The 22,518-nt window shown below is 37.1% G+C and overlaps 1 protein-coding gene across 9 annotated transcripts in view; it reads left to right on the top strand.

The window, feature by feature from the left end:
• Positions 1 to 13,551, top strand: part of ZHX1 (zinc fingers and homeoboxes 1) — a 32,984-nt gene extending 19,433 nt beyond the window's left edge. For 7 of the 9 annotated variants that reach the window (XM_073230063.1, XM_073230064.1, XM_073230065.1 and 4 more), the window contains 2 exons: positions 6,626 to 9,472; positions 12,003 to 13,551. In XM_073230063.1, coding sequence (XP_073086164.1) covers positions 6,848 to 9,469 — 2,622 coding nt within the window. In that variant the 5' untranslated portion in view covers positions 6,626 to 6,847 and the 3' untranslated portion in view covers positions 9,470 to 9,472; positions 12,003 to 13,551. Of the gene's footprint in view, positions 1 to 6,625; positions 9,473 to 9,855; positions 9,954 to 12,002 lie in introns of all 9 variants that reach the window. The other 2 variants (XR_005057809.2, XR_005057808.2) reach the window with 2 other exon arrangements.
• Positions 13,552 to 22,518: the final 8,967 nt, after the last annotated feature.

Consider the following 22,518-nt stretch of genomic DNA (forward strand, 5'->3'; position numbering starts at 1 on the left):
GCTCCCATCTAGAGCAGTCCCTGTAAGATGCCCTGTAGAGGTGGTTTGTGGGAAGCAAATTCCCTCAGCTTTTGCTTGTCTGGGAATTGTTTAATCCCGCCATCATATTTAAATGATAGTCATGCTTGATACAGTATCCTTGGTTCAAGGCCCTTCTGTTTCATTGCATTAAATATATCATGCCATTCTCTTCTGGCCTGCAGGGTTTCTGTCGAGAAGTCTGATGTTTGCCTGATGGGTTTTCCTTTATAGGTGACCTTTTTCTCTCTAGCTGCCTTAAAACTCTTTCCTTGTTCTTGGTCTTTGCCATTTTAATTATTATGTGTCTTGGTGTTGTCCTCCTTGGGTCCTTTCTGTTGGGGGTTCTGTGTATTTCTGTGGTCCTTTCGATTATTTCCTCCTCCAGTTTGGGGAAGTTTTCAGCAATTATTTCTTCCAAGGTACTTTCTGTCCCTTTTCCTCTCTCTTCTTCTTCTGGTACCCCTATAATACGGATATTGTTCCTTTTGGATTGGTCACACAGTTCTCTTAATATTGTTCCGTTCCTGGAGATCCTTTTATTTCTGTCTATGTCAACTTCTATGCGTTCCTGTTCTCTGGTTTCAATTCCATCAATGGCCTCTTGCATCTTATCCATTCTGCTTATAAATCCTTGCAGAGTTTGTTTCATTTCTGTGATCTCCTTTCTGGCATTTGTCATCTCCCTCCAGACTTCATCCCATTTCTCTTGCATATTTCTCTGCATCTCTGTCAGCATGTTTATGATTTTTATTTTGAATTCTTTGTCAGGAAGACTGGTTAGGTCTGTCTCCTTCTCTGGTGTCTCTGTGATCTTGGTTTGCCTGTAATTTTGTCTTTTCATGGTGATAGGAATAGTTTGCAGAGCTGGGACTAGTGACGGCTGGAAGAACTTCCCTTCTTGTTGGTTTGTGGCCTTCCTCTCCTGGAAGAAAAGCGACCTCTAGTGCCTTGTGCTGGGTAGCTGCGCACAGACAGGGCTTCTGCTTCCTGCCCAGCTGCTATGGAGTTTATCTCCGCTGTTGCTGTGGGCATGGCCTCGCTTGGGCTGCTACTCCAAAGTGGTGGAGTTGCGTTGGAGGCGAAGTGACTGGGAGGCTATTTATCTCCGTACGGGGCCTCAGTGCTCCCTACAGTCCAGGGGATTAGAGTGCCCAGAGATCCCGGGATTCCCTACCTCTGGACTAAGTGTCCCGCCCTGCCCCTTTAAAACTTCCAGAAAGCACCCGCCAAAACAAAACAATAACCACAAAAAAAAAAAAATGGCCGTTCGTTTTTCTTTATTCTCCAGCGCCAGCCTCGGGCACCCACTCACCGGACTTGCTGCCCTGTTCCCCTAGTATTGGGGTCCCTATCCCTTTAAGACTTCCAAAAAGCGCTCGCCAAAACAAAACAAGAAAAAAAAGAAAAAGAAAAAGAAAAAAGAAAAAAGGTGGCTGCTCGCATTTCTCTTGTTCTCTGGCACTGGTCTCTGATACCCAGTCGCCGTTCTTGCTGCCCTGTTTCCCTAGTATTGGGATCCCTGTCCCTTTAAGACTTCCAAAAAGCACTCACCGCAACAAAACAACAACAACAAAAAAAAAAGAAAGAAAGAAAGAAAAGATGGCCACTCGCTTTTCTTTTGTCTTCCGGCACTGGCCTCCGGTACCCGCTCACCGTTCTTGCTGCCCTGTTTCCCTAGTATCCAGGGCCCCGCGCATGCACTGTGTCTGCGCTCTGGTCCGGATGGCTGGGGCTGGGTATTCAGCAGTCCTGGGCTCCTTCTCCCTCTCACTCAGACTTCTCTCCTCCCACTGGGAGCTGGGGTGAGGTGCGCTCGGGACCCGCCCGGCCCGGGGCTTGTATCTTACCCCCTTTGCGAGGTGCTGGATTCTCACAGGTGTTGATGTGGTATGTATGTTGTCCTGTGTCCTCTGGTCTCTATTTTAGGAAGAGTTGTCTTTGTTATATTTTCATAGATAAATGTGGTTTTGGGAGGAGATTTCCGCAGCTCTACTCACACCGCCGTCCTGGCTCCACCCTTCCTTATTTTCTTATTTTATAATTACTATGCAAATTTTGTTCTTATTTTTAAAAATTTCGCAGTAAATGGATAAATATTTTTCCAGTTCCTTACTCTTTTATGATCATTTTAATAGCAGTATAGCAAATTGATTTGATCAGTTATTTTTTTAACATTCCTACTGAAAGGTTAACTGAAGATAGTTTTCAGACATAAGTATACTTACAGTGCTTGGGTCCATTTAGAGCATAATTTTTTCTGTTATTGGCAGATGTCACTTTGAATTTTAATGCAAAACCACCTGGCTACTCAGTTGTACAAGTGAACTCTAACCCCCTTTTACAGGTAAATAGTGCAAGGTTTCCCAAATTGATTTTGAGCTCTGTTTTTAGTTGAACTTCAAATAGAGGATGAGATGCCTGTCAACTAATAGGGATTTCTGTATGTCAGTTTTCCTGTTCCAGCCCTTTTGCTCTTTTAATGACAAAAGAAGATGAATTGGAAGCATACCAAAGAAATTCTTATTCTGTATTTTTACTGCTTTTTCATTCATTTCATTCATTCATAATCAGCACTGTCAGCTGATTAAGTTGCTTGAGTGAGAAAAGAGAAAGAGAATAATGCTTAATTAGTGATATTTTTTTCATCCCACAAAAGAATTTTTCAGGGACTGGAGAATAGCATTAATTAGGTACCTACTGTGTATCAGAATATCTGAAGCATTTTTATTTGATCAGCCTCTCTGAGGCAAATACTGCTATTATTTTCTCTAGGGCAGTCTTCTTTGCTTCTTATCTAGAAGCCTCCTGCAATATGCTGATATAGTTTCCTGACACTTCCTTTCTCATTGCATTGATCATAATTATTCTAAGTAATTGTTTCTGCCTATTTTCCTTGCTCCATTGCTAATGCCTGGCAAACCAAAGACAATCTGTTTTGGTTACCACTGTATTTCTAGTGCCTAACAGTGCCTGGCAGAGGGTTGACATTCAACAAATTGTTGTTGAGTGAATTTGTTGAACTGAAGAATCTTGGTTTTATAGGTGAAAAAACTGAGGTTGATATTGAGTAATCTTTTTAGTCACCTAACTGCTAAGTGACAGCGGAGACTCCAAAACCTATGGTTTTACCCTATACCTCAGTGCCTGGGTTTTTTCTTCCATACAAATGGGGCAATTGTACTGAGGTCCTTGGCTTTCACCCAAACTGTGACTTTATAATAAGATCCCTAAGGATGCCTTTGCTTGCACTCTCATCTATTTTTATCCTATATACACTGCAGTAGAACTGAACCATCAGACCAAATCTTGAGGCTCTTTTGGACATTTCATTCTCCCTTTAGAAATATGCTCAGGAATACTGACTCTGGTTTTGTTAGCAAAATGTAAGTGAACAGTTTTAGGAGTAAAGAAGAAAGAGTATTTCTTAGGTCTATGTAGCTGGGTATAGCAGTAACCCAAGGATGAAGCGATCTATAGCACAAGGTAATCGAGTTTTGAGTCTTTTGCAGAACTGAAAACTTTTTTTAAAAAGCCTCTTTTAAGTAGCTTATTTAAATTTAATTATATTGTGAAGACCAGTGCTTTCAAAGGAAAAAGCACAACTGTGCATACACATCATTAGATTGTAATGTAATGTATGAATATTTGGTAATTTTCATGACTTCAGCAAAAAATATTTAAGCATTTAAAATTTGTTAGTATCTGCTTAAATACTTATTAACTAACCATTCTGAGCTAGTGTGCTGTGAGGAAGAGAAATAAAAGTAATAATTTGGTAGCATATTCCTCTTTTTATGCTAGATAGAAGATAGGAAGTTTAACCCAACAGCTAGAGAGCCAGAATAATAAAGGGATCTTAGTCAGGTTTCTCTTCTGTATCTCTTCTATACTGGCTACTCTCTTCTACCCCTGGGTGCCCCAGGCCTGCCTTCTCTGGTGAAACAACATGAAAGAACATATTAAGTTCACTTCATATTAGTCTTCAAATTTCATAGCTCACCAGTGGCTAGCTGAGGATCTTTGATGAAACTGATACATTGTCTTGAAAGTATTTAAATTATTAAGGCAAAGGCTTTCAAACCCATCTAAGAATCCATCAGAGATAGAAGTAGGGATTGTGGAACACGTGAGATGGGGTCAAGAAGTAGTTTGGCCTCTATATTTCTTCATCCAGACAGCTATGTTTTTACCTGTTTTGTACCAGGGCTTCTCATAGACATTGGTTTGAAGAAAAGGCTCCCTGCTTATAACATAAAGTTTGAAAACCACTACTTGAAGGAAAGGTGGTTTTAGAAAAAACCCTCTATCTCTGACTTCTAGCTATTGGTATACCCCAATTACATATAATCTGAGCTTCTAAGAAAATAACAGGCACAAAGTAGCTTACTCCTCTGCCTTTTAATAATTCTCCTTTACTGTCAAAAATGTAGGGGTTGTTCCACTTATTTAAGGCGATTTCATAAATTCCCTGTTTCTAATGACAAAAAATGATCAAATAGCTCTACTAACACTTGGGACAAAAAATGGTATCCCTTATTTAATCAAATAAGAGAGACAGCATTAAGTTAGCTTATAACATTTAGTTAAGAAGCATTTTTAAATTTCAGTGATTTCTTTATATTCCCTTAGAAATCAAAGGTGTTTTATAGAAAAAAATGACACCTTTGAGAGTACAGATTTGGACTATGATACTACTATTATTACTAAGCTGATGCGCTTTATTCTACAATATGGGAAATCAGTGAATAAGGGACATGTACTCCAACTTGCCATCTGATGTTTGGATCCATCAAATGGATATGTAGTATATATTTGAATAATCCTAGTAAGGAGGATTTTTCCTTCAAAGGTAGGGTAGTCTCTCTGGACAACTCTGTTCCCTAAAAATGTTTCTCTGTTTAATGAGTCATTATCTCCTTATAGAGACCTAGACCTGAATTTGCTTTATAATCTTTGAAGTAAACTTTTTCTCCTCAATTCAGCTAGAATAAGGATTATGCTAGTAAATGAAAATATTTATAATTTGTAGTAGATAGTGAGACTGTTTACTCAGTTTGTTATTCATTTTCACTTAGTTTAGATTTCAGAAGCACACCAACTTTTTAAAAAAATTTTTTATTAAGGTATGATTGATATACACTCTTATGAAAGTTTCACATGAAAAAACAATGTAGTTACTACATTTACCCATATTATCAAGTCCCCACCCATACCCCAATGCAGTCACTGTCCATCAGAGAAGCATACCAACTTTAACTGATTAAGCATCAACATTTAATTTTGATATTTTGGGTACCAGAATCATTTAAATGCATTTATGTGAACATAATTCACTTTTTCTTGATGTTTCAAGGTCATTCTTGTGAATTTCAGCTACTGTTCTCTATGGTGATATTCTCAAGGCATGTTAAATTTTATGGGACTATTTTCCTTCTCATTCTAGTTCAGGTTAATAAATATTCAGTGAGTCTGTATTTCTAGGTTTATTGTATGCAAAGGGTACAGAAATGAATGAGAAGTCAGCCAAGATAGGTCAGCTGGGAGAACATTAGACTGAAGATACAAAGTCCTTGGTTCAATTCAGAGTCTCAGGAGATTTGGTATATCACAGTAACACTATTTTTGAAAAGAGAAGAAGAAGTGAGATACACACTGATATAAATGAGACCAGGGATATGGTTAGGTTTGGAAACAGAAATGAAACATTCCTCTGCTACGATACAGTAAGTTCTAGACTAGAAAATAAACCAGGGACGACATCTGGCCAAGTTAAGAGAGAGGTGATTTGTAGGCAGACAGAGATCTCAGCACCTCAAGGTCACAAGTGTCCTGGCATTAGGAACAGCCTGCAGTGAGTGTCCCTGGAGCAGTAGTTGTTTCTGTTGTGCCAAAGCATAGAGACACATAGGATATGGAAGAGTGGTGGCAGGACATTGAGGCTGGGGTCAAGTTGTGAAGGGAACTACATGTGGCTTATGGAGTTCGGGCTTTATTCTTTAAGCACTGCGGATCCATCATTAACTTTGAGTCAGGAGACTGATATGACTAGATATATTTTATATAGTTTGGTAGCATTATGGAGAATAAGAATAACATTTCTGAAATTGATCATTCACACTCCATTTGCAGCATTTGTCATACTTGAATGCTTTTGGGATGATGAAAGAGATCAGTAGAAAGAAGAGAACACAACTGACGGATTGAATTTCTTATATACTTGGTCGCCATAGTCTTTGAGTATCTGTGATCGCCTTTTATGGTTTTAAAGTTCCTCCCTTGTTAACCAGATCATCATTTCACATTGATAGTAGTGTGCTTGCCAAAGCAGACTCTTTCCCTGCCTTCTTATCCATCTATAACTGGCTGAAAAATACAAGTAAACAAGCTTGGGGGCTGACCCATGAATACTGTACATGGTCTTCTGTGAGGTGGTTTGGAGACATCTATTTTGATCCTTAGAGGTCTTTTTTCCTGGTTCTGGTCTTACTGTAGATCTTTATAACCGATCTATCTGACAGTTCTATGGAAGTGAAATATAACTGCAATTTGTTTAAAAGATTATAATCAATCACTTAAAAACATTTTTAAATTTATTTTAATGTAGGTGAGTGGAGCTGTGCTTCAAAATTTTCAACAGTTCAACATTTTATCTGCCAACAATAAGCTCTTTACTTGACTGCACCATGAAAAAGCTGCTAATTAGACTCGTTGAGCACAAAAACGGACTTGAAGAACCAAAAGCCATTATTTTCAAATGAAGAATACTGAACAATTATAAGCCTCAATGCTTTTTAGTCACCACTGAGATTTTCCCCATAACATCAGAATGGCAAGCAGGCGAAAATCAACAATACCTTGCATGGTCCTTGCCAGTGAACAGGACCCAGACCTTGAGTTGATATCAGATTTGGATGAAGGTCCTCCCGTACTTACACCTGTAGAAAACACCAGAGCAGAGAGTATCTCAAGTGATGAAGACATTAATGAATCTGTAGATTCTGACAATCAGCAGAATAAAAAAGTTGAAGGTGGCTATGAATGTAAATATTGTACTTTTCAGACTCCAGATCTAAATATGTTTACTTTTCATGTGGACTCAGAACATCCTAATGTAGTGCTAAATTCATCCTATGTATGTGTTGAATGCAATTTTCTTACCAAAAGGTATGATGCACTTTCCGAGCATAATCTGAAATATCACCCAGGAGAAGAGAACTTTAAATTGACTATGGTGAAACGAAATAACCAGACAATCTTTGAACAAACAATAAATGATCTGACTTTTGATGGTAGTTTTGTTAAAGAGGAGAACTCAGAGCAAGCTGAATCTGCAGAAGTGTCTTCTTCAGGAATATCTATCAGTAAAACTCCTATCATGAAAATGATGAAAAATAAAGTGGAGAACAAACGGATTACAGTTCATCATAACTCAGTTGATGATGTGCCTGAAGAGAAAGAGAATGAAATCAAACTGGACCGTGAAGAAACTGTGGAAAATCCAAGTTCTTCAGCTTCTGAATCTCATGCAAGTACTTCCATTGTAAACAGAATACATGCAAATACTGCCAGTACGGTAGTGACCCCCACAGCAGTTCTTCCTGGGTTAGCACAGGTGATAACTGCTGTATCAGCTCAGCAGAATTCCAGTTTGATTCCCAAAGTCTTAATCCCTGTTAATAGCATTCCTACGTACAATGCTGCATTGGATAACAACCCCCTTTTGCTTAACACTTATAACAAATTCCCTTATCCAACTATGTCAGAAATTACTGTTCTTTCTGCCCAAGCAAAATATACAGAGGAACAGATAAAGATATGGTTTTCAGCCCAACGTCTAAAACATGGTGTTAGCTGGACTCCCGAGGAAGTAGAGGAGGCAAGAAGAAAGCAATTCAATGGAACAGTACACACTGTACCTCAGACCATAACTGTTATTCCTACACACATTTCCACAGGAAGTAATGGTTTGCCATCCATTTTACAAACATGCCAAATAGTTGGTCAGCCAGGTCTGGTCCTTACACAAGTAGCTGGAACAAACACTTTGCCAGTAACAGCACCTATAGCCTTGACAGTGGCAGGGGTTCCAAATCAAACAAACGTACAGAAAAGTCAGGTACCTGCAGCTCAGCCTGTTGCAGAAACAAAGCCAGCGACAGCAGCGGTTCCAACTTCTCAGCTCATCAAACATGAAACCACACTGGCAAACCCTGATTCATTTGGCATTCGGGCAAAAAAGACTAAAGAGCAGCTGGCAGAATTAAAAGTTAGCTACCTTAAAAATCAGTTTCCCCATGATTCAGAAATTATCAGACTTATGAAAATCACAGGCCTGACAAAAGGAGAGATTAAAAAATGGTTTAGTGATACAAGGTACAACCAGAGAAATTCAAAGAGCAATCAGTGCTTACATCTCAACAATGATTCCTCCACCACTATTATTATAGACTCCAGTGATGAAACAACAGAATCCCCGACTGTTGTTACTTCACAGCATAAACAATCCTGGAATCCTTTTCCTGATTTTACTCCCCAAAAGTTTAAAGAAAAGACTGCAGAGCAGCTTCACGCCCTTCAGGCAAGTTTTCTCAACAGCTCAGTACTTACAGATGAAGAGTTAAATAGGTTAAGAGCGCAAACCAAACTTACCAGAAGAGAAATCGATGCTTGGTTTACAGAAAAGAAGAAATCAAAAGCTTTAAAGGAAGAGAAAGTGGAAATAGATGAAAGTAATGCAGGTAGTTCCAAAGAAGAAGCTGGAGAAACCTCTCCTGGGGATGAATCTGTTGTCCCTAAGTCCGGGAGTACAGGCAAGATATATAAAAAAACACCTGAGCAGTTGCACTTGCTTAAAAGCGCATTTGTCCGAACACAGTGGCCATCGCCAGTGGAGTATGACAAGTTGGCCGAAGAAAGTGGGCTTGCCAGAGCAGACATAGTTAGTTGGTTCGGGGACACTCGCTATGCTTGGAAAAATGGAAACTTAAAATGGTACTACTACTACCAGAGCTCCAATTCGAGTAGTATGAATGGTCTGTCTTCCCTTAGGAGAAGAGGGAGAGGGAGACCCAAAGGAAGGGGAAGAGGAAGACCGCGTGGACGTCCTAGAGGAAGCAAGAGAATGAACAACTGGGACAGGGGGCCGTCACTCATTAAATTTAAAACTGGTACTGCAATACTGAAGGATTATTACCTGAAGCACAAATTTCTTAATGAGCAAGACCTTGATGAACTTGTTAACAAATCACATATGGGCTATGAGCAGGTGAGAGAGTGGTTTGCAGAAAGACAGAGGAGATCAGAATTAGGTATAGAATTATTTGAGGAAAATGAGGAGGAAGATGAAGTTATTGATGATCAGGAAGAGGATGAAGAAGAAACAGATGATAGTGACACCTGGGAACCCCCACGACATGTGAAGCGGAAGCTTTCTAAATCAGATGACTAAAATGTAAGTTTTTAATCTAAGTGTCTGGTCATAGAGCACATATATTTAGAACAGTCACCTTGTATCTGACACCTTCACTTTTGGTAGTTCTTTCTAAAACAGTTTTTTTTTTTACCTAACAAGAGGACTAGGTTTCATGAGAATAGCCAAGAGATATATGATTATCATGTGTAATCTGATGATTATGATTATCATGTTAATTATGTAGAGTTTAATGTTGCTTTATTTATTTTTTATGTGAAATGTTTTTGCTTTGTTTTAAGGGAGAGTTACCCATTCTCTAAGAAAGGAGACTGGTGGGTGGGGGTTTCACAAATACTAAAGATAACTAAAATGTATTTCTTGCAACCCTCCTTCACTAAAGCTTCATTTTTTGCCTATTTAAGGAAAGAATTCAAAAACGAAAACTTAAAAGAAGGGGAAAAGTATACCGAAGGAAAGACTTACCACAGGGGTGAGGATTTGCTCAGTTTTAGGAAACTAGGTGAAAATGGGTATCTTTTTTCATTCGTTGTATTACCCCTAAAACTATTAGATTTTTAACTAGAGTTTAAAATGTTTATGTTTTAAAATTATATTTTTTATTAAAATGCAAAGCTCTGTTTAGGCTATATATAAATTCACATTTGCTTAGGTGGCATTTGTTTTTGAAAACTGTGATGTAGATTATTTGTCTCAGAGATCAAAAGGTAAATAACAGATTTGGTATTTACTCAGTTGCCAAAAATGTCTTCATTCTTTGGTATAAAGCAAACCTGCTAGGAGGAGAAACACTATTTGGCTAAAGATACATCTCTGTAGTCATAAAAGTGCAAGTAAATATGCTTTAAATTTGAAAGGTTTGGCATGTTCCCTAAATCTTAATTCTTTTTTAGATGAGATCAATTAAAATTTTACTCCAGTTGCAAATCATATACCTGATTTGGACTTAGGACTTCAACTCTTAATGCTTTTGGAATTCAATAGCGTATTTCTCTTCTTTCTATTCTCTGTTTTGAAGTGTTCCCAGATAAAACTTTTTTGAAAACAATGCAGTTGTCATGAAATGTTTGTATATATCAGTAGTTCAAAAGCATCTTGTAATCAGAGATTGCCGCAGTGTTCTGAAAGAGTAAAGGAGGAAATGAGGCATAGACTCTCATTATCATATGAGCATATTTACTTATTTCCTTAGGTTTTTGCATCCCTACTCCACCTCTACTTTTATGCTCTCTTATTCTGCATGGTATTTCCTTAATTCCCCCATATCTTCCTCCCTGGTTTTATTTATGTTGTTTTAACATTATTTGTAGAGTGCTTAATATGTACCAGGAACTTTTCTTAATTGCGTAGCAATCCTTTCCAAGTTTTCTTCTCATTGACCTTTTTTCAGGCAGAAAACAGGTGAAACTAAAAATGCACCTATTTTAGATAAATTTCATTCTAGGTTCTAGAGCATAATATATCATCATAAGTCACAAAAAGCTTAACTGTTTTGTACAGCATTATCTTGAAGCATACAGCTCTCCATTTCCTAATGTCAGAAATCTTCAGGACAGGCTTTCTTCTGACCCAGATACATAAAATATTTTTAACAAGCATTTTTCTTTTTATTGCTAAACACAAGAATGTGCACTCAGCCAAGATTAAATCAACAAATTTGTTGCTGCAATGGATTGTTGTTTTTGTTGTCGTAGTAACCTCTACACTGATTTTGTAGAGAGTTGCAATCTTCTAAAAATAATGAGAACTTTTCTGTATGTACACTTTAGTTTGCCCCTTACTTGAAATTTGTGTGGATAACTCTTATATCATATATTGATGCCATAACAGTTACTGTAGCCAGAAAATTCACACAAAGCCATAGTTAAAAAAAAATTGTTTCGTATATGTTATACGTGCACTTTTGTGGGACATTTGTAGGCATACCTTGCGTTTTAAAAATATTCTGAAGACTAAAAGTTAAAACACATTAGCAAGTTATCATTGGCTTAAAATAATTTTTCATCTTATAAAAGAATTCACCATAAATTTCCTCTAGTTTCTTTTTCAGGTAAATGTGATTGAGTATATAGAAAAAGTTAACCAAACCTTTCCAAAATAGTATTGCAAAAAGTGAGATACATATATATCTTTGCACAGGCCATGCTTGTATATAAGTAGAAAAAAATACAAGAGTCTTTAGATTTCAGTCTGTTTATTACAAATACTGACCATGAAATATATACTTTCCACTAATAATTTTTAAATAAATTATTACATATAGGAGAAAAATGTTTATAAGCAAATTTAGTGTATGCAGAACATATACATAGGAGTTGCACACAAAATCTAGTGTATTATGTATGTGGCAAGTAATCTCAATATTAATTCTGAGATTATAATCCATAATTCATATTATAATTATAGTTATAATTAATACTGAGATTAATTCATGAATTCAGAGGGTGTATTTTCATAGCTATTTTATCTCATTTTTGTTTCTAAAAGTGGTTAACATTAAAATACGGTTTTCCTTTAAATTTCAGTTTTTTATTATGTTTTTCTTTTATAGTTGCCTAAAACATTGGAGGAGAATCAATTCTTCAGCTCAAGATGTCTGATTACTGTGAATGGGCCCAATTTTTGATGACACTGAAAACATTTTGGGGCATACACATTCTTAAAAAATACCCAAAAGAAATGGAACTTAACATTGTGCCAAAGTTAATTACAGCAGTTGGTGGAAGTTCTGCAATGTAAATAGAGCACTAATTAAAAAAAAAACTTGTAAAAATTCAAGTTTTAATCCAGTACATTTTTATTCTGATATGGAGGCATTCTGATTCTTAGACTTTCTGAGGGTGTTTAATGACCACTAGAGCTTATCCTCATATTTTCTCGAGCTTCATACTGTATGTCTCCAGATGGGCCTTACTGCCTGTATTCTTTGATGTGATTAAGCTTACAGCTTTGAGCGACCAAACATTTTACAGAGTAAAGATCATTAGAAACAGGAAAAAAAAAAAAACAAGAATTTATTGCTATGTCTTTTTTATCAGGCCCTGCACTAAATTAAAAATTGTGTTTGGGCTTACACAATTTCAATGTAAGTGAAAAAACAGCCTATTGACACATGTTGTAACAGTAAGATTTTGTGATCCCATTGGCCCTTAATGATTGGATCTTTCTTTGAACACATTCATGGATGCCACTATTATTACTTGTAATACTTTTGTTATTTTTTTCATTAAAATTTGAATTTGCTTTTTATTAAATTGAAGATAATACTGAAGGAGAAAAGAAACTGGCATAAGAATTTGAAAAGGGTAAAACTCTGAAGTAAAGACTGTACCAAAAATGTGAAAAAGAATCATGTAGTAAATATATACTTACTGTTTTCTTAGAATCATGGAAAGCAGAAATGTTCGTGCAGGTAAGAATTTTCAAGAATTATCTTTCAGTGAAATTTTACCTGGTGTAAAAATTTCAGTGACTGCAGAAAAAAATTCTGAGCTGATCATAATGAGTTAAAAGTTAGCTTTTCACTTGTGGAATCATGGGAGTGTTAACTGGTAACTCTTGCCATATCAGGAGACTGAAAGTTCATACTAACTTATAAACTTTGTAAAGACTGGTGCTGTTCATGCTGAGAGGGACCCTTTTTCAAAATGTGTTTTCTTCATAGAAGAAATGTTCAGTTTAATTAGCTTTAGATTTTAAACTGTGTTTCTGAATGACCAGATGTAGTGGGCTTGGCCAGTTTATTTTATCTAATTTAATGAATAATAAATATTAAGCTCTTGTTTTTACCTAAATGTTTGTCCGCTAATGAAAATGTTATGAAAAAGCCTTGAATATGCATGCTGCTTTCCTTTTTATAAACTTTTTATTTTTAACTATAGCTTTATTAGTAATTCCAAAATGCTGCAATTTAGCTGATTTCTTCACTCAGACAGCTGGCTTTGTGGGTGGCTTTTTCATACTACTGTTAACTTTTTTAAAAAGAAGCAATGTAAAGACTGTATTTGATGCACTAAACTGTTCTTTCTTTTACATGTTTAAAAACTTCTTAAAGCACTCTGTATTATAATGATTAAATTGCTCCCTTTTTTTAAACCATTGCTAACGTGGTCTGAGTTTTATTCAACAATAATTTTAATGTTTTCAAAATTTGAAATGTCAAGTATTGGAAATGAAGCCCTTTAATATATTTATATTATGATTCCCTTGCAATATGTTAATTTTATATAGCTGTAAGTAACCATGTAATTTCCCCATTTATAGATTTGGCACTTAATTTTGCTCTGATGTTTGCTAGCTTTTAAATATACTTACTTGACAGAGCAAAAGTACCCTCTTCTCCTGGTTGTGTCCTTAAATACAAAATAAAATTTAGCGGTGACTAGTAGTTTTTAGTGATATTTTTTCCATATTATTAACTGAGTTTTTTAAAAATCAAGGAAAAATATACATAAATTTGCCATTATATCCATTTTACAACTCAATGGCATCAATTATATTCACAATGTTAAGCAACTATCACTATTATTTCCAAAACTTTTTCATCATCCCAAACAGAAACTCTGTAACCATTAAGCAATAGCTCTCCATCCCCCACCAACCAGCCCTTGGTAATCTTTAATCTACTTTTAAGTAGATTAAATATCTACTTAAGGTTGTAGCTCTTATATTGTATCTCTATCAGTTTGCCTATTCTTGATATTTCAAATAAGTGGAATCATACAATGCTTATTCATTTGTGTCTGGCTTACTTTGTTCAAAATAATATTTTCAAGGCTCATTCATGTTGTAGCATATGTCAGAACTTTGTTCCTTTTTATGACAGTAGTATTCCTGTGTGTGTGTGTGTGTGTACGTACATGAGCATGCACACACACAACACATTTTGTTCACCTGTTCATGGATTGACACACTTGGATAGTTTCCAAAATGTAGTGAACATTCGCATGCAAGTACCTGAGTCCCTATTTTCATTTCTTCCAAGTGGATACCTAGAAATGGAATTGCTGAGTCATATGGTAGTTCTACTCAAAAAAGTTTAACTTTTTGAGGAACCATCAAACTGTTTACTACAGTAACAAAATCTTTTCCACAGTGTCTGTAATCATTTTACATTCCACCAGCAACATACAAGGGTTCCAATTTCTCTGCATCCTCACTGACATCTTTTAATTCAGTTTTAAAAATTGTTATCACTATCCTAGTAAGTGTGAAGTGATATCTTACTGTGGCTTTGATTTGCTTTTATCCAATGATTAATGATGCTGAGCATCTTTTATGTGATTATTGACCATTTGTATGTCTTGTGTGGAGAAATGTCTATTCAAATTCTTTGTCAGGTTTTTAATTGGGTTGCCTTTTTGTTGAGTTTTAGTTCTTTCTATATTATGGATGTTACACTGTTACCAGATATATGATTTGCAAATAGAGTCAAGTCTCATTATTCACAGATTCTGTATATGCAAATTTGAGTACTCACTAAAATTTGTGACCCTAAAATCGATATTCATGGCACTTTGTACACATTCACACACATGTACATAGTGGCAAAAAAAACTGAGTTGCCTAATGTGCACATTCCTAGGTGAGGGCAAAAAGGTGATACTTTGCCTCTTGTGTCAACTCTCAGACCATTAAGAAGCATCTATTTTGTAGTCTGTTTAATGGCACTTTTAAAACATTTTTGTCTTATTTGGTGATTTTGCTGTTTAAAAAGACCCCTAAGTGTGGAGCCGAAGTGCTACCTAGTGTTCCTGAATTCAAGAAGTCTGTGATGTGCCTTGAGGAGAAAATATGTGTTAGACAAGCTTAATTCAGGCATGAGTTACAATACTGTTGGCTGTGAGTTCAAGGTTAATGAATCAACAATATATATTAAATAAGCTGTCTTTAAAGGAAAAACATACATGTTGTGGTTTTATAATCATAATAATTTTATAATCATGAAACAACTGATCATTTGATAAAAATGTTACAATCAGAAGCTTCCAGGACCTTAACCCTAGGAGCATTTGTTCAATATTCACTAATTCAGTGTTTGCAGTGACTTTATGCACAAAGAGCATACATAAAAGAACATAACTGCTGCAAGTCATGAGATTGACTGTATTTTCTCTCCTTCTGTAGTTTGTCTTTTCACTTTCTTGGCAGTGTCCTTTAATACACAAAAAAATTTTTAATTTTGATCAAATCCAACTTTTTTATTTTGTTAAACATCCTTTTTATGTCATATCTAAGATCCATTGCCAAACCCAAGGTTGTGAAGATTTACATTTTCTTCTGAGAGTTTTATGGTTGTAGCTCTTATATTTAGGTTTTTAATCCAGTTTATAGATTTTTGTATATAGTGTGAGTTGGTGACCATCTCCATTCTTTTGCCTGTGACAATCCAGTTATCTCAGCACCATCTGTTAAAGTGACTTATCTTTACCCCATTGAATGGACTTGGCACCCTTGTCAAAACTCAGTTAGTTATATAGCTGAAGGTTAATTTCTGGACTCTCAGTCCCATTCCATTGGTCTATATGTCCTTAATGCCAGTACCAAACTGCTTTAGTTATTGTAGGTTTGTAGTAAGTTTTCAAATCAGGAGTATGAGTCCTTCAACTTTCTTCTTTTTCAAGATTGTTTTGTGTACCTGGGACCCTTGCAATTCCATGTGAACTTGAGTATTGACTGTCCCATTTCTGCAAAAAAAAAAGTTGTTGGAAGTTTGAATTATGATTTATGGAAGGAATTCTTAAGTATTCTTGTCTATGAACACAAGATTCTTTCCATTTACTTAGATCTTTTAGATTGTTTATATTCCATTTATTTAGAATAAATATTAATTACTAAATAATTTCTTTCAGAAATGTTTTATAGTTTTCAGTGTATAAATCTTTCACCTACATGGTTGCATTTATTTGCAGGTATTTTATTCTTTTAGATGCTATCTTTACTGGAACTTTCTTAATATCCTTTTTGGATTGTTCATTGCCGTGTAAAGAAACAACTAACTTATGTTTGTTAATCTTGTAACCTGCAACTTTGCTGAATTTATTAGCTCTAGTAGCTTTGTTGTGGGTTCTTTGGGATTTTCTATTTATAGTATCCTGTCATCTATAAATTGATGTAGGTTTACTCCTTCCCGACTTGGATGCCTATTACTCTTTTTTGTTGTCTAATCGTTTTGGCTAGAACTTCAAGTACTATGTTGAGTAGTAGTACTGTCTAGTACTGTGTTGAGTAGCAGTGGTGAAAGAGGGTATCCTTGTCTTGTTCCTGATCATAAGACAAAGCTTACAGTCTCACCCTCGAGTATGATGTTATCCCTGGGTTTTTCAGAAATGCCCTTTATCATGTGGAGGAAGTTCTCATTTTCTGAGAGGTTTTTTTCATGGTGTTGGATTTTGTCAAATGTCTTTTTTGCATCAATTGAGGTGATTGTGTATTTTTCCCCTTTCATTCTATTAACATAATGTATTACATTGATTAATTTTCTTACATTAAACCACTCTTGTATTCCTCAGATAAAACCCACTTGGGTATGGTGTATCATCCTTTTAATATACCATTGTATTTGGTTTGCTAGTATTTTGTTGAGGATTTTCACACTTCCTTGATCTTTAAGGGATATTGATCTATAAGTATCTTTTCTTGTTTGTTAATTATATCTCAATAAAGTTGTACAAACAGAAACACTAAAAACAAAAAAACAAAACAGTATGAGTTAGGTTCACAATAGGGCGTACATAGCTTTGAATGCCTGGGCTAAAGAGTGTGTGGTTAGAAAGGTGTCAGACTTTTTCAAAGTACCTCTAACATCTCCCTTGGACCAGGAAGGAAAGCAGTAACCTCAGACACCCGTTTATGAGGGCTGGATAAGAACTTCCTCTTGTCTCATGAAAGGCCTATATATCTAGGCATTTCCAGAAACTGAAAACAGCAAAACAACCAGTCTTCCCACCTTCAAAACCTATGATCAAAAGTATCTTGGTGTTCTGAAGGGGCATGTCTTTGAGGAGTAAAGGTGGAAATTAAGAGGGGCCCAAGACTGGGAGGGATGTGAAGGTCTACAATTTCTTGGAACAGTCCTGTACCCTGGTAGCACCCCCAGGGCTGTGGAGTGATATACCCAGGGAGGGTCAACTCTACACCCAAGACTCCCAACCAAGGCCTAGCCAAGACCCCAGGGCTCTGTCTGGCACAATGGCTGCAAATCCTGTGGATATACATGTATATCTACTTGGCTCCCTGTCACCTCCCACCCCCATGGCCTCTCCTGAGCCTCCATCAGATTGCCAGAACCTTCAGCATTCAGCTCTTTGAAAAGGTGAGGACATCTCACTTTGGCACAGTGGCATCTCTTGTCCAGTAACCTGGAATTGGGATGCACAGTGATGTCAGTCTCTTCTGGGCACTTGAATCGCCCAGGGTTCAAATGTCATGTTTGGGATGTGTATGAGCTGGGCAGAGAGAAAGCCACTCTGCAGATACATACAAAAAGAAGAAATGAGAGTCCCCAAAGCTCCAGAATATGAGGCAGGCAGAGCCAGCCTGTGATGGATTCAGTTTATATCTTGACGTCATGAAACCGAGCCATTTTGTTTTTGGGGGCGAGTAAAGAACATAGACTTTGATGTCAGATAAAGCTGACTTTGAATCTGGTCTCTACTGACTACCAGAGACCCTGGGCAAGTTACCTCTCAGATTCTTCCTTATCTGTAAAAGTGGGAATAATGTCTAATTCAGAGGGAGATACTATGATAATTAGTTAATAGGGTACCCATAGCACAACCTAGTATATGATAGATGCCCAATAAATGTTTTCTCCATCGCCCCCACCCATAGATAGGACCAGAACATGTGACTTAGAACTAAAAAGTGCTCCTGTCTTCTGACACTAAGAGTCTCTTCAAAAAGCATCGATTGATCTGTTCTACGCCAAGCCCTGTCTTGCGGCTTAGTTTCCAAGAGTGAAAAAGATACTGTCTCTAATCTCCAACAGTTCAGTGTGATAAATGCCACCATAGATAGAAGTGTGGGAGAATTACAGGAAAGAGGAAGGAGGAGTGCCTCAAGGCGGTGATGTCTACCTGGCAATGGAGAGCTCAGTCATGCCCCTCAATCAAAAAATAAGATTTTTATACATAAAAACATACAGCAATGTAGATTTTTCTCACAACGCACACAATTTTAAATACTTGCAGAATTCTCTTTTACTTTTTAAACAGTGCCTAACATCTGACATTTCCTAAGCATGTAAGTTGTATTTAATGGTTACAGAGTGCCCTTCTCTTATTGGTTTACTCTTCTCTTTTAAAATGTCATTATCCTAGAGCCACTTGATTGAGGCAGTGGTGTGCAACTTTAGGGAGTCCCCAGATCCTCAATAGTGATAGGGTCTTTCAGTTGTTTCCATTATTGCCAAAGTCCTAGTATTAGTCATGTTTAACCTTTTCCCAGGAGCTTTAACAGCTGCTGCTTTGCTTTCAACTAGAATCCTAACATGCAGTAAGGCAATGCTGGTAGGCCCAGGCTGGGTAGAAACTTGGACTGGCTGTTACAGAGGACTTTAATTTTTTAAAAGGAAAGAAAGCAACTATTCATACAAAATGCGGTTTTATTTCGTACTCAAATCTAGCACAGCTTTGGAAAAATGTAACTGAAAGAGTTCTTAGTGGTAAAAAGGCTGGAAACCCCTGAGCTCAGGAATCTTGAGTTCAAAGGATAAAGAACTCTCTTTTACCTATCAGCTGCCCTTCTGTGGCTTCCTGACCATAATCAACAGAATATCTAGTTCAGTTTAGTTCAGTTTGTTGTTGGGCCAGGAAGAGGCTGGACTGGGTGGGGGTGCTCAGAATAGCGGTGAAAGTTCCAAAACCAGTCCTCAAAGAGAAAAAGCTGAAAGAAATTCTCCTTGCCTGCCCTTGCTTTGTTCTACTTGCACCTGAAACCATTTTGAATGAGTATTACCCACTTGCTATATGACAGGTACTTTACATGCATTTCTTTGATCAATGCTCATTTCACAAATCCAATCACACTGCTAGCAAGTAACTGAACCAGGATCATGAACCCAGGTAAATCTTTCACAATATGCTATATTGCCTTTTCAGCTCAGATGAGGCATTCTGGGATTAGGGCATGTCCCTCTACCTTTTTTAGGCTCCATTACTTATGGGTGATAATGTATGAATACTTTGTTTTCTTCTATTTTTCTGTAGTTTTAATTTATTTTCTAATAGGAACTATTACATCTCTGATGGGAAATGAAGTTTTAAAAAACTGCTCTTTTTTTTTGAGAGGGCATCTCTAATATTTATTGATCAAATGGTTGTTAACAATAAAATTCTGTATAGGGGAGTCAATGCTCAATGCACAATCATTAATCAACCCCAAGCCTAATTCTCGTCAGTCTCCAATCTTCTGAAGCATAACGAACAAGTTCTTACATGGAGAACAAATTCTTACATAGTGAATAAGTTACATGGGGAACAAACAGTACAAGGGCAGTCATCACAGACACTTTTGGTTTTGATCACTCATGAACTATAAACAATCAGTTCAAATATGAATATTCATTTGATTTTTATACTTGATTTATATGTGAATCCCACATTTCTCTCTTTATTATTATTATTTTTTTTATTTTTAATAAAATGCTGAAGTGGTAGGTAGATGCAAGATAAAGGTAGACAACATAGTTTAGTGTTGTAAGAGAGCAAATGTAGATGATCAGGTGTGTACCTGTAGACTATGTGTTAATCCAAGCTAGACAAGGGCAATAAAACACCCACAGATGCAGAAGATTTCTCTCAGAACAGGGGGGGTGAGGTTCTAAGCCTCACCTCTGTTGATCCCCAATTTCTCACCTGATGGCCCCCCTGCGACTGTGCCTGTCTTAGGTTGTTCCTCCCTTGAGGAATCTTACCCGTCTCTGGCTAACCAGTCATCTTCCGGGGCCATACAGGGAAATGTAAAGTTGGTAAGTGAGAGAGAAGCCATATTGTTTGAAAAGGTTAGCTTTTTACTTCTTTGCAGATTTATGCCCTGTGGCTTCTATGCCCAGCACTTGTCTCGAGGTATCTTTACCACTTAGAGGAATTATGATACTCGGTAAATTCGATATGAGGCACGAATTCTATTTAAGGGTCGTATTTAGGAAGGAAGAAGCAAAGCTATAGAAGTAGCAGATGGAAGAACACATGGGAAGATTGATTATTTCTTTGACATATCTTCTTGTAGAGTAACATAAGCATGTATAGGTTTTAAACTACTAACTAACTTGCGCTCACACATTAACATAATAGGAGTACAGTTACATAACCAAAGCAGACCTATAATTACCAGCCATCTCCAGTGAAACCAAGAAAACCAGTTAGGCACCTTAGGCATTTGTGAAAACTTATCTATGATATGGTGGATACTGTCTAACTGTACTTGAACAGTCTGAGAGAAATCAGACAAATTAAAACAACCCATTCCTGGGGACTGTTCACATCCCATATGTTCTTTTAACAGTAGATAGTCTGTAGTTGTAAGATTTTGGAGCGCTACAACCTGCACTTCTCCTAATTCTTGGTTGAGTTCCAACAGTATAGATCCAGTCACATTTGTTGTTTTACTGTATGCACAGGCCAGCTTAGATATCTCCTTCTTCATTCCCAATGCAAGTCCAGGAACCGGTGTGATGAATGCAGCTACAGCTGTAGCAGCGCCTGGATCTTTGTTCAGGTTTTTTGATGATCATCTTCTGGCATGATTCTTCCAGAGAGTGCTGATGTTAGAAGTTCTTCTTCATATTGTATCTTAGTTCATTTTCTGGGTAGCCAAATTAGGCTTTGATCCTCTGTATAAACACAAACAGACCCTTTGCCTACACTTTTATATGCCCTTTATACCATTGTGTAGAACTCATTGGAGGTCACCACACAGGAACTGCTTTTTTTTTTTTTTAAGAGAAAGGAATGTTATCAGAAAAATGTACCTCCATAGCTGATCATCTGACACCCTTTAAGTGGTCAAAATTAAGGATATTTAAAGCATGCATTAATCGTTGATTTACAGTTAGTTTTATCCTATCAGGGAGTAATCCCCCTTTTCTTTCTTTTTTTTTGTTATCATTAATCTACACTTACATGATGAATATTGTGTTTACTAGGCTCTCCCCTATACCAGGTCCCCCCTATAAACCCCTTTACAGTCACTGTCCATCAGCATAGCAAAATGTTGTAGAATCACTACTTGTCTTCTCTGTCTTGTATAGCCCTCCCCTTTCTCCCACTGCCCCCATGCATGCTAATCTTAATACCCCCCTTCTTCTTCCCTCCCCCTTATCCCTCCCTACCCACCCATCCTCCCCAGTCCCTTTCCCTTTGGTACCTGTTAGTCCATTCTTGGGTTCTGTGATTCTGCTGCTGAAAAACTGCTCTTTTTTAAAAAAGTGAATTCCTCAGTAGCTAATGCCTGTAGGCCATTCTAGTGAGGCCTTCCACCCAAGGCTGTTGGATATATGGGCTGGTTATATATTTGGGGCGTCATTGGCAGAGAGATGGATTTTGAAACCTTAGGGAGTGGATTAGGTTCCTTCAGGCTGAGTTTGTGAAATAGAAAATTGGGTTGAATAAAACCCTGGAAGCAAATGGTGGAAGAACTGGTGAGTGAGGAGAAACAGAAGGAAAACTAGGAGAAGCCTCCATGTCACCTGCTATGTAATATGGTACAGTAAGATTGTGCTATGCAGTACAGACTGGTGTTTTGTCAACAATTTCCACACTCTCATCTCATGGAATATCTTGAAAGTATAAGAATTCTAGTAAATATTAGTCTTCAAATTCTGGGATTTGGTGTTTTCCCCCAGCTAGAATTAATGGCCCTTATTTGAGCTCCCAGACTACATTTATATGTACTTTGTTTTATAAATGTAAGAATTATTCTGGTCCTTGTTATTGGTGGTGATGTCCCTAACGGAGACAAGGGGAATTTTGACTGATTTCCGTATTTCCCAGCTCCTAGCCGTGTGAAAACATCCTGAGCAAGTTATTTAACCTCTGTAAGCCCTAATATCTTCTCTTGCAAAATGG

This window comes from Manis javanica, chromosome 2, assembly GCF_040802235.1.
Source record: "Manis javanica isolate MJ-LG chromosome 2, MJ_LKY, whole genome shotgun sequence".
NCBI classification, from domain to species: domain Eukaryota; kingdom Metazoa; phylum Chordata; class Mammalia; order Pholidota; family Manidae; genus Manis; species Manis javanica.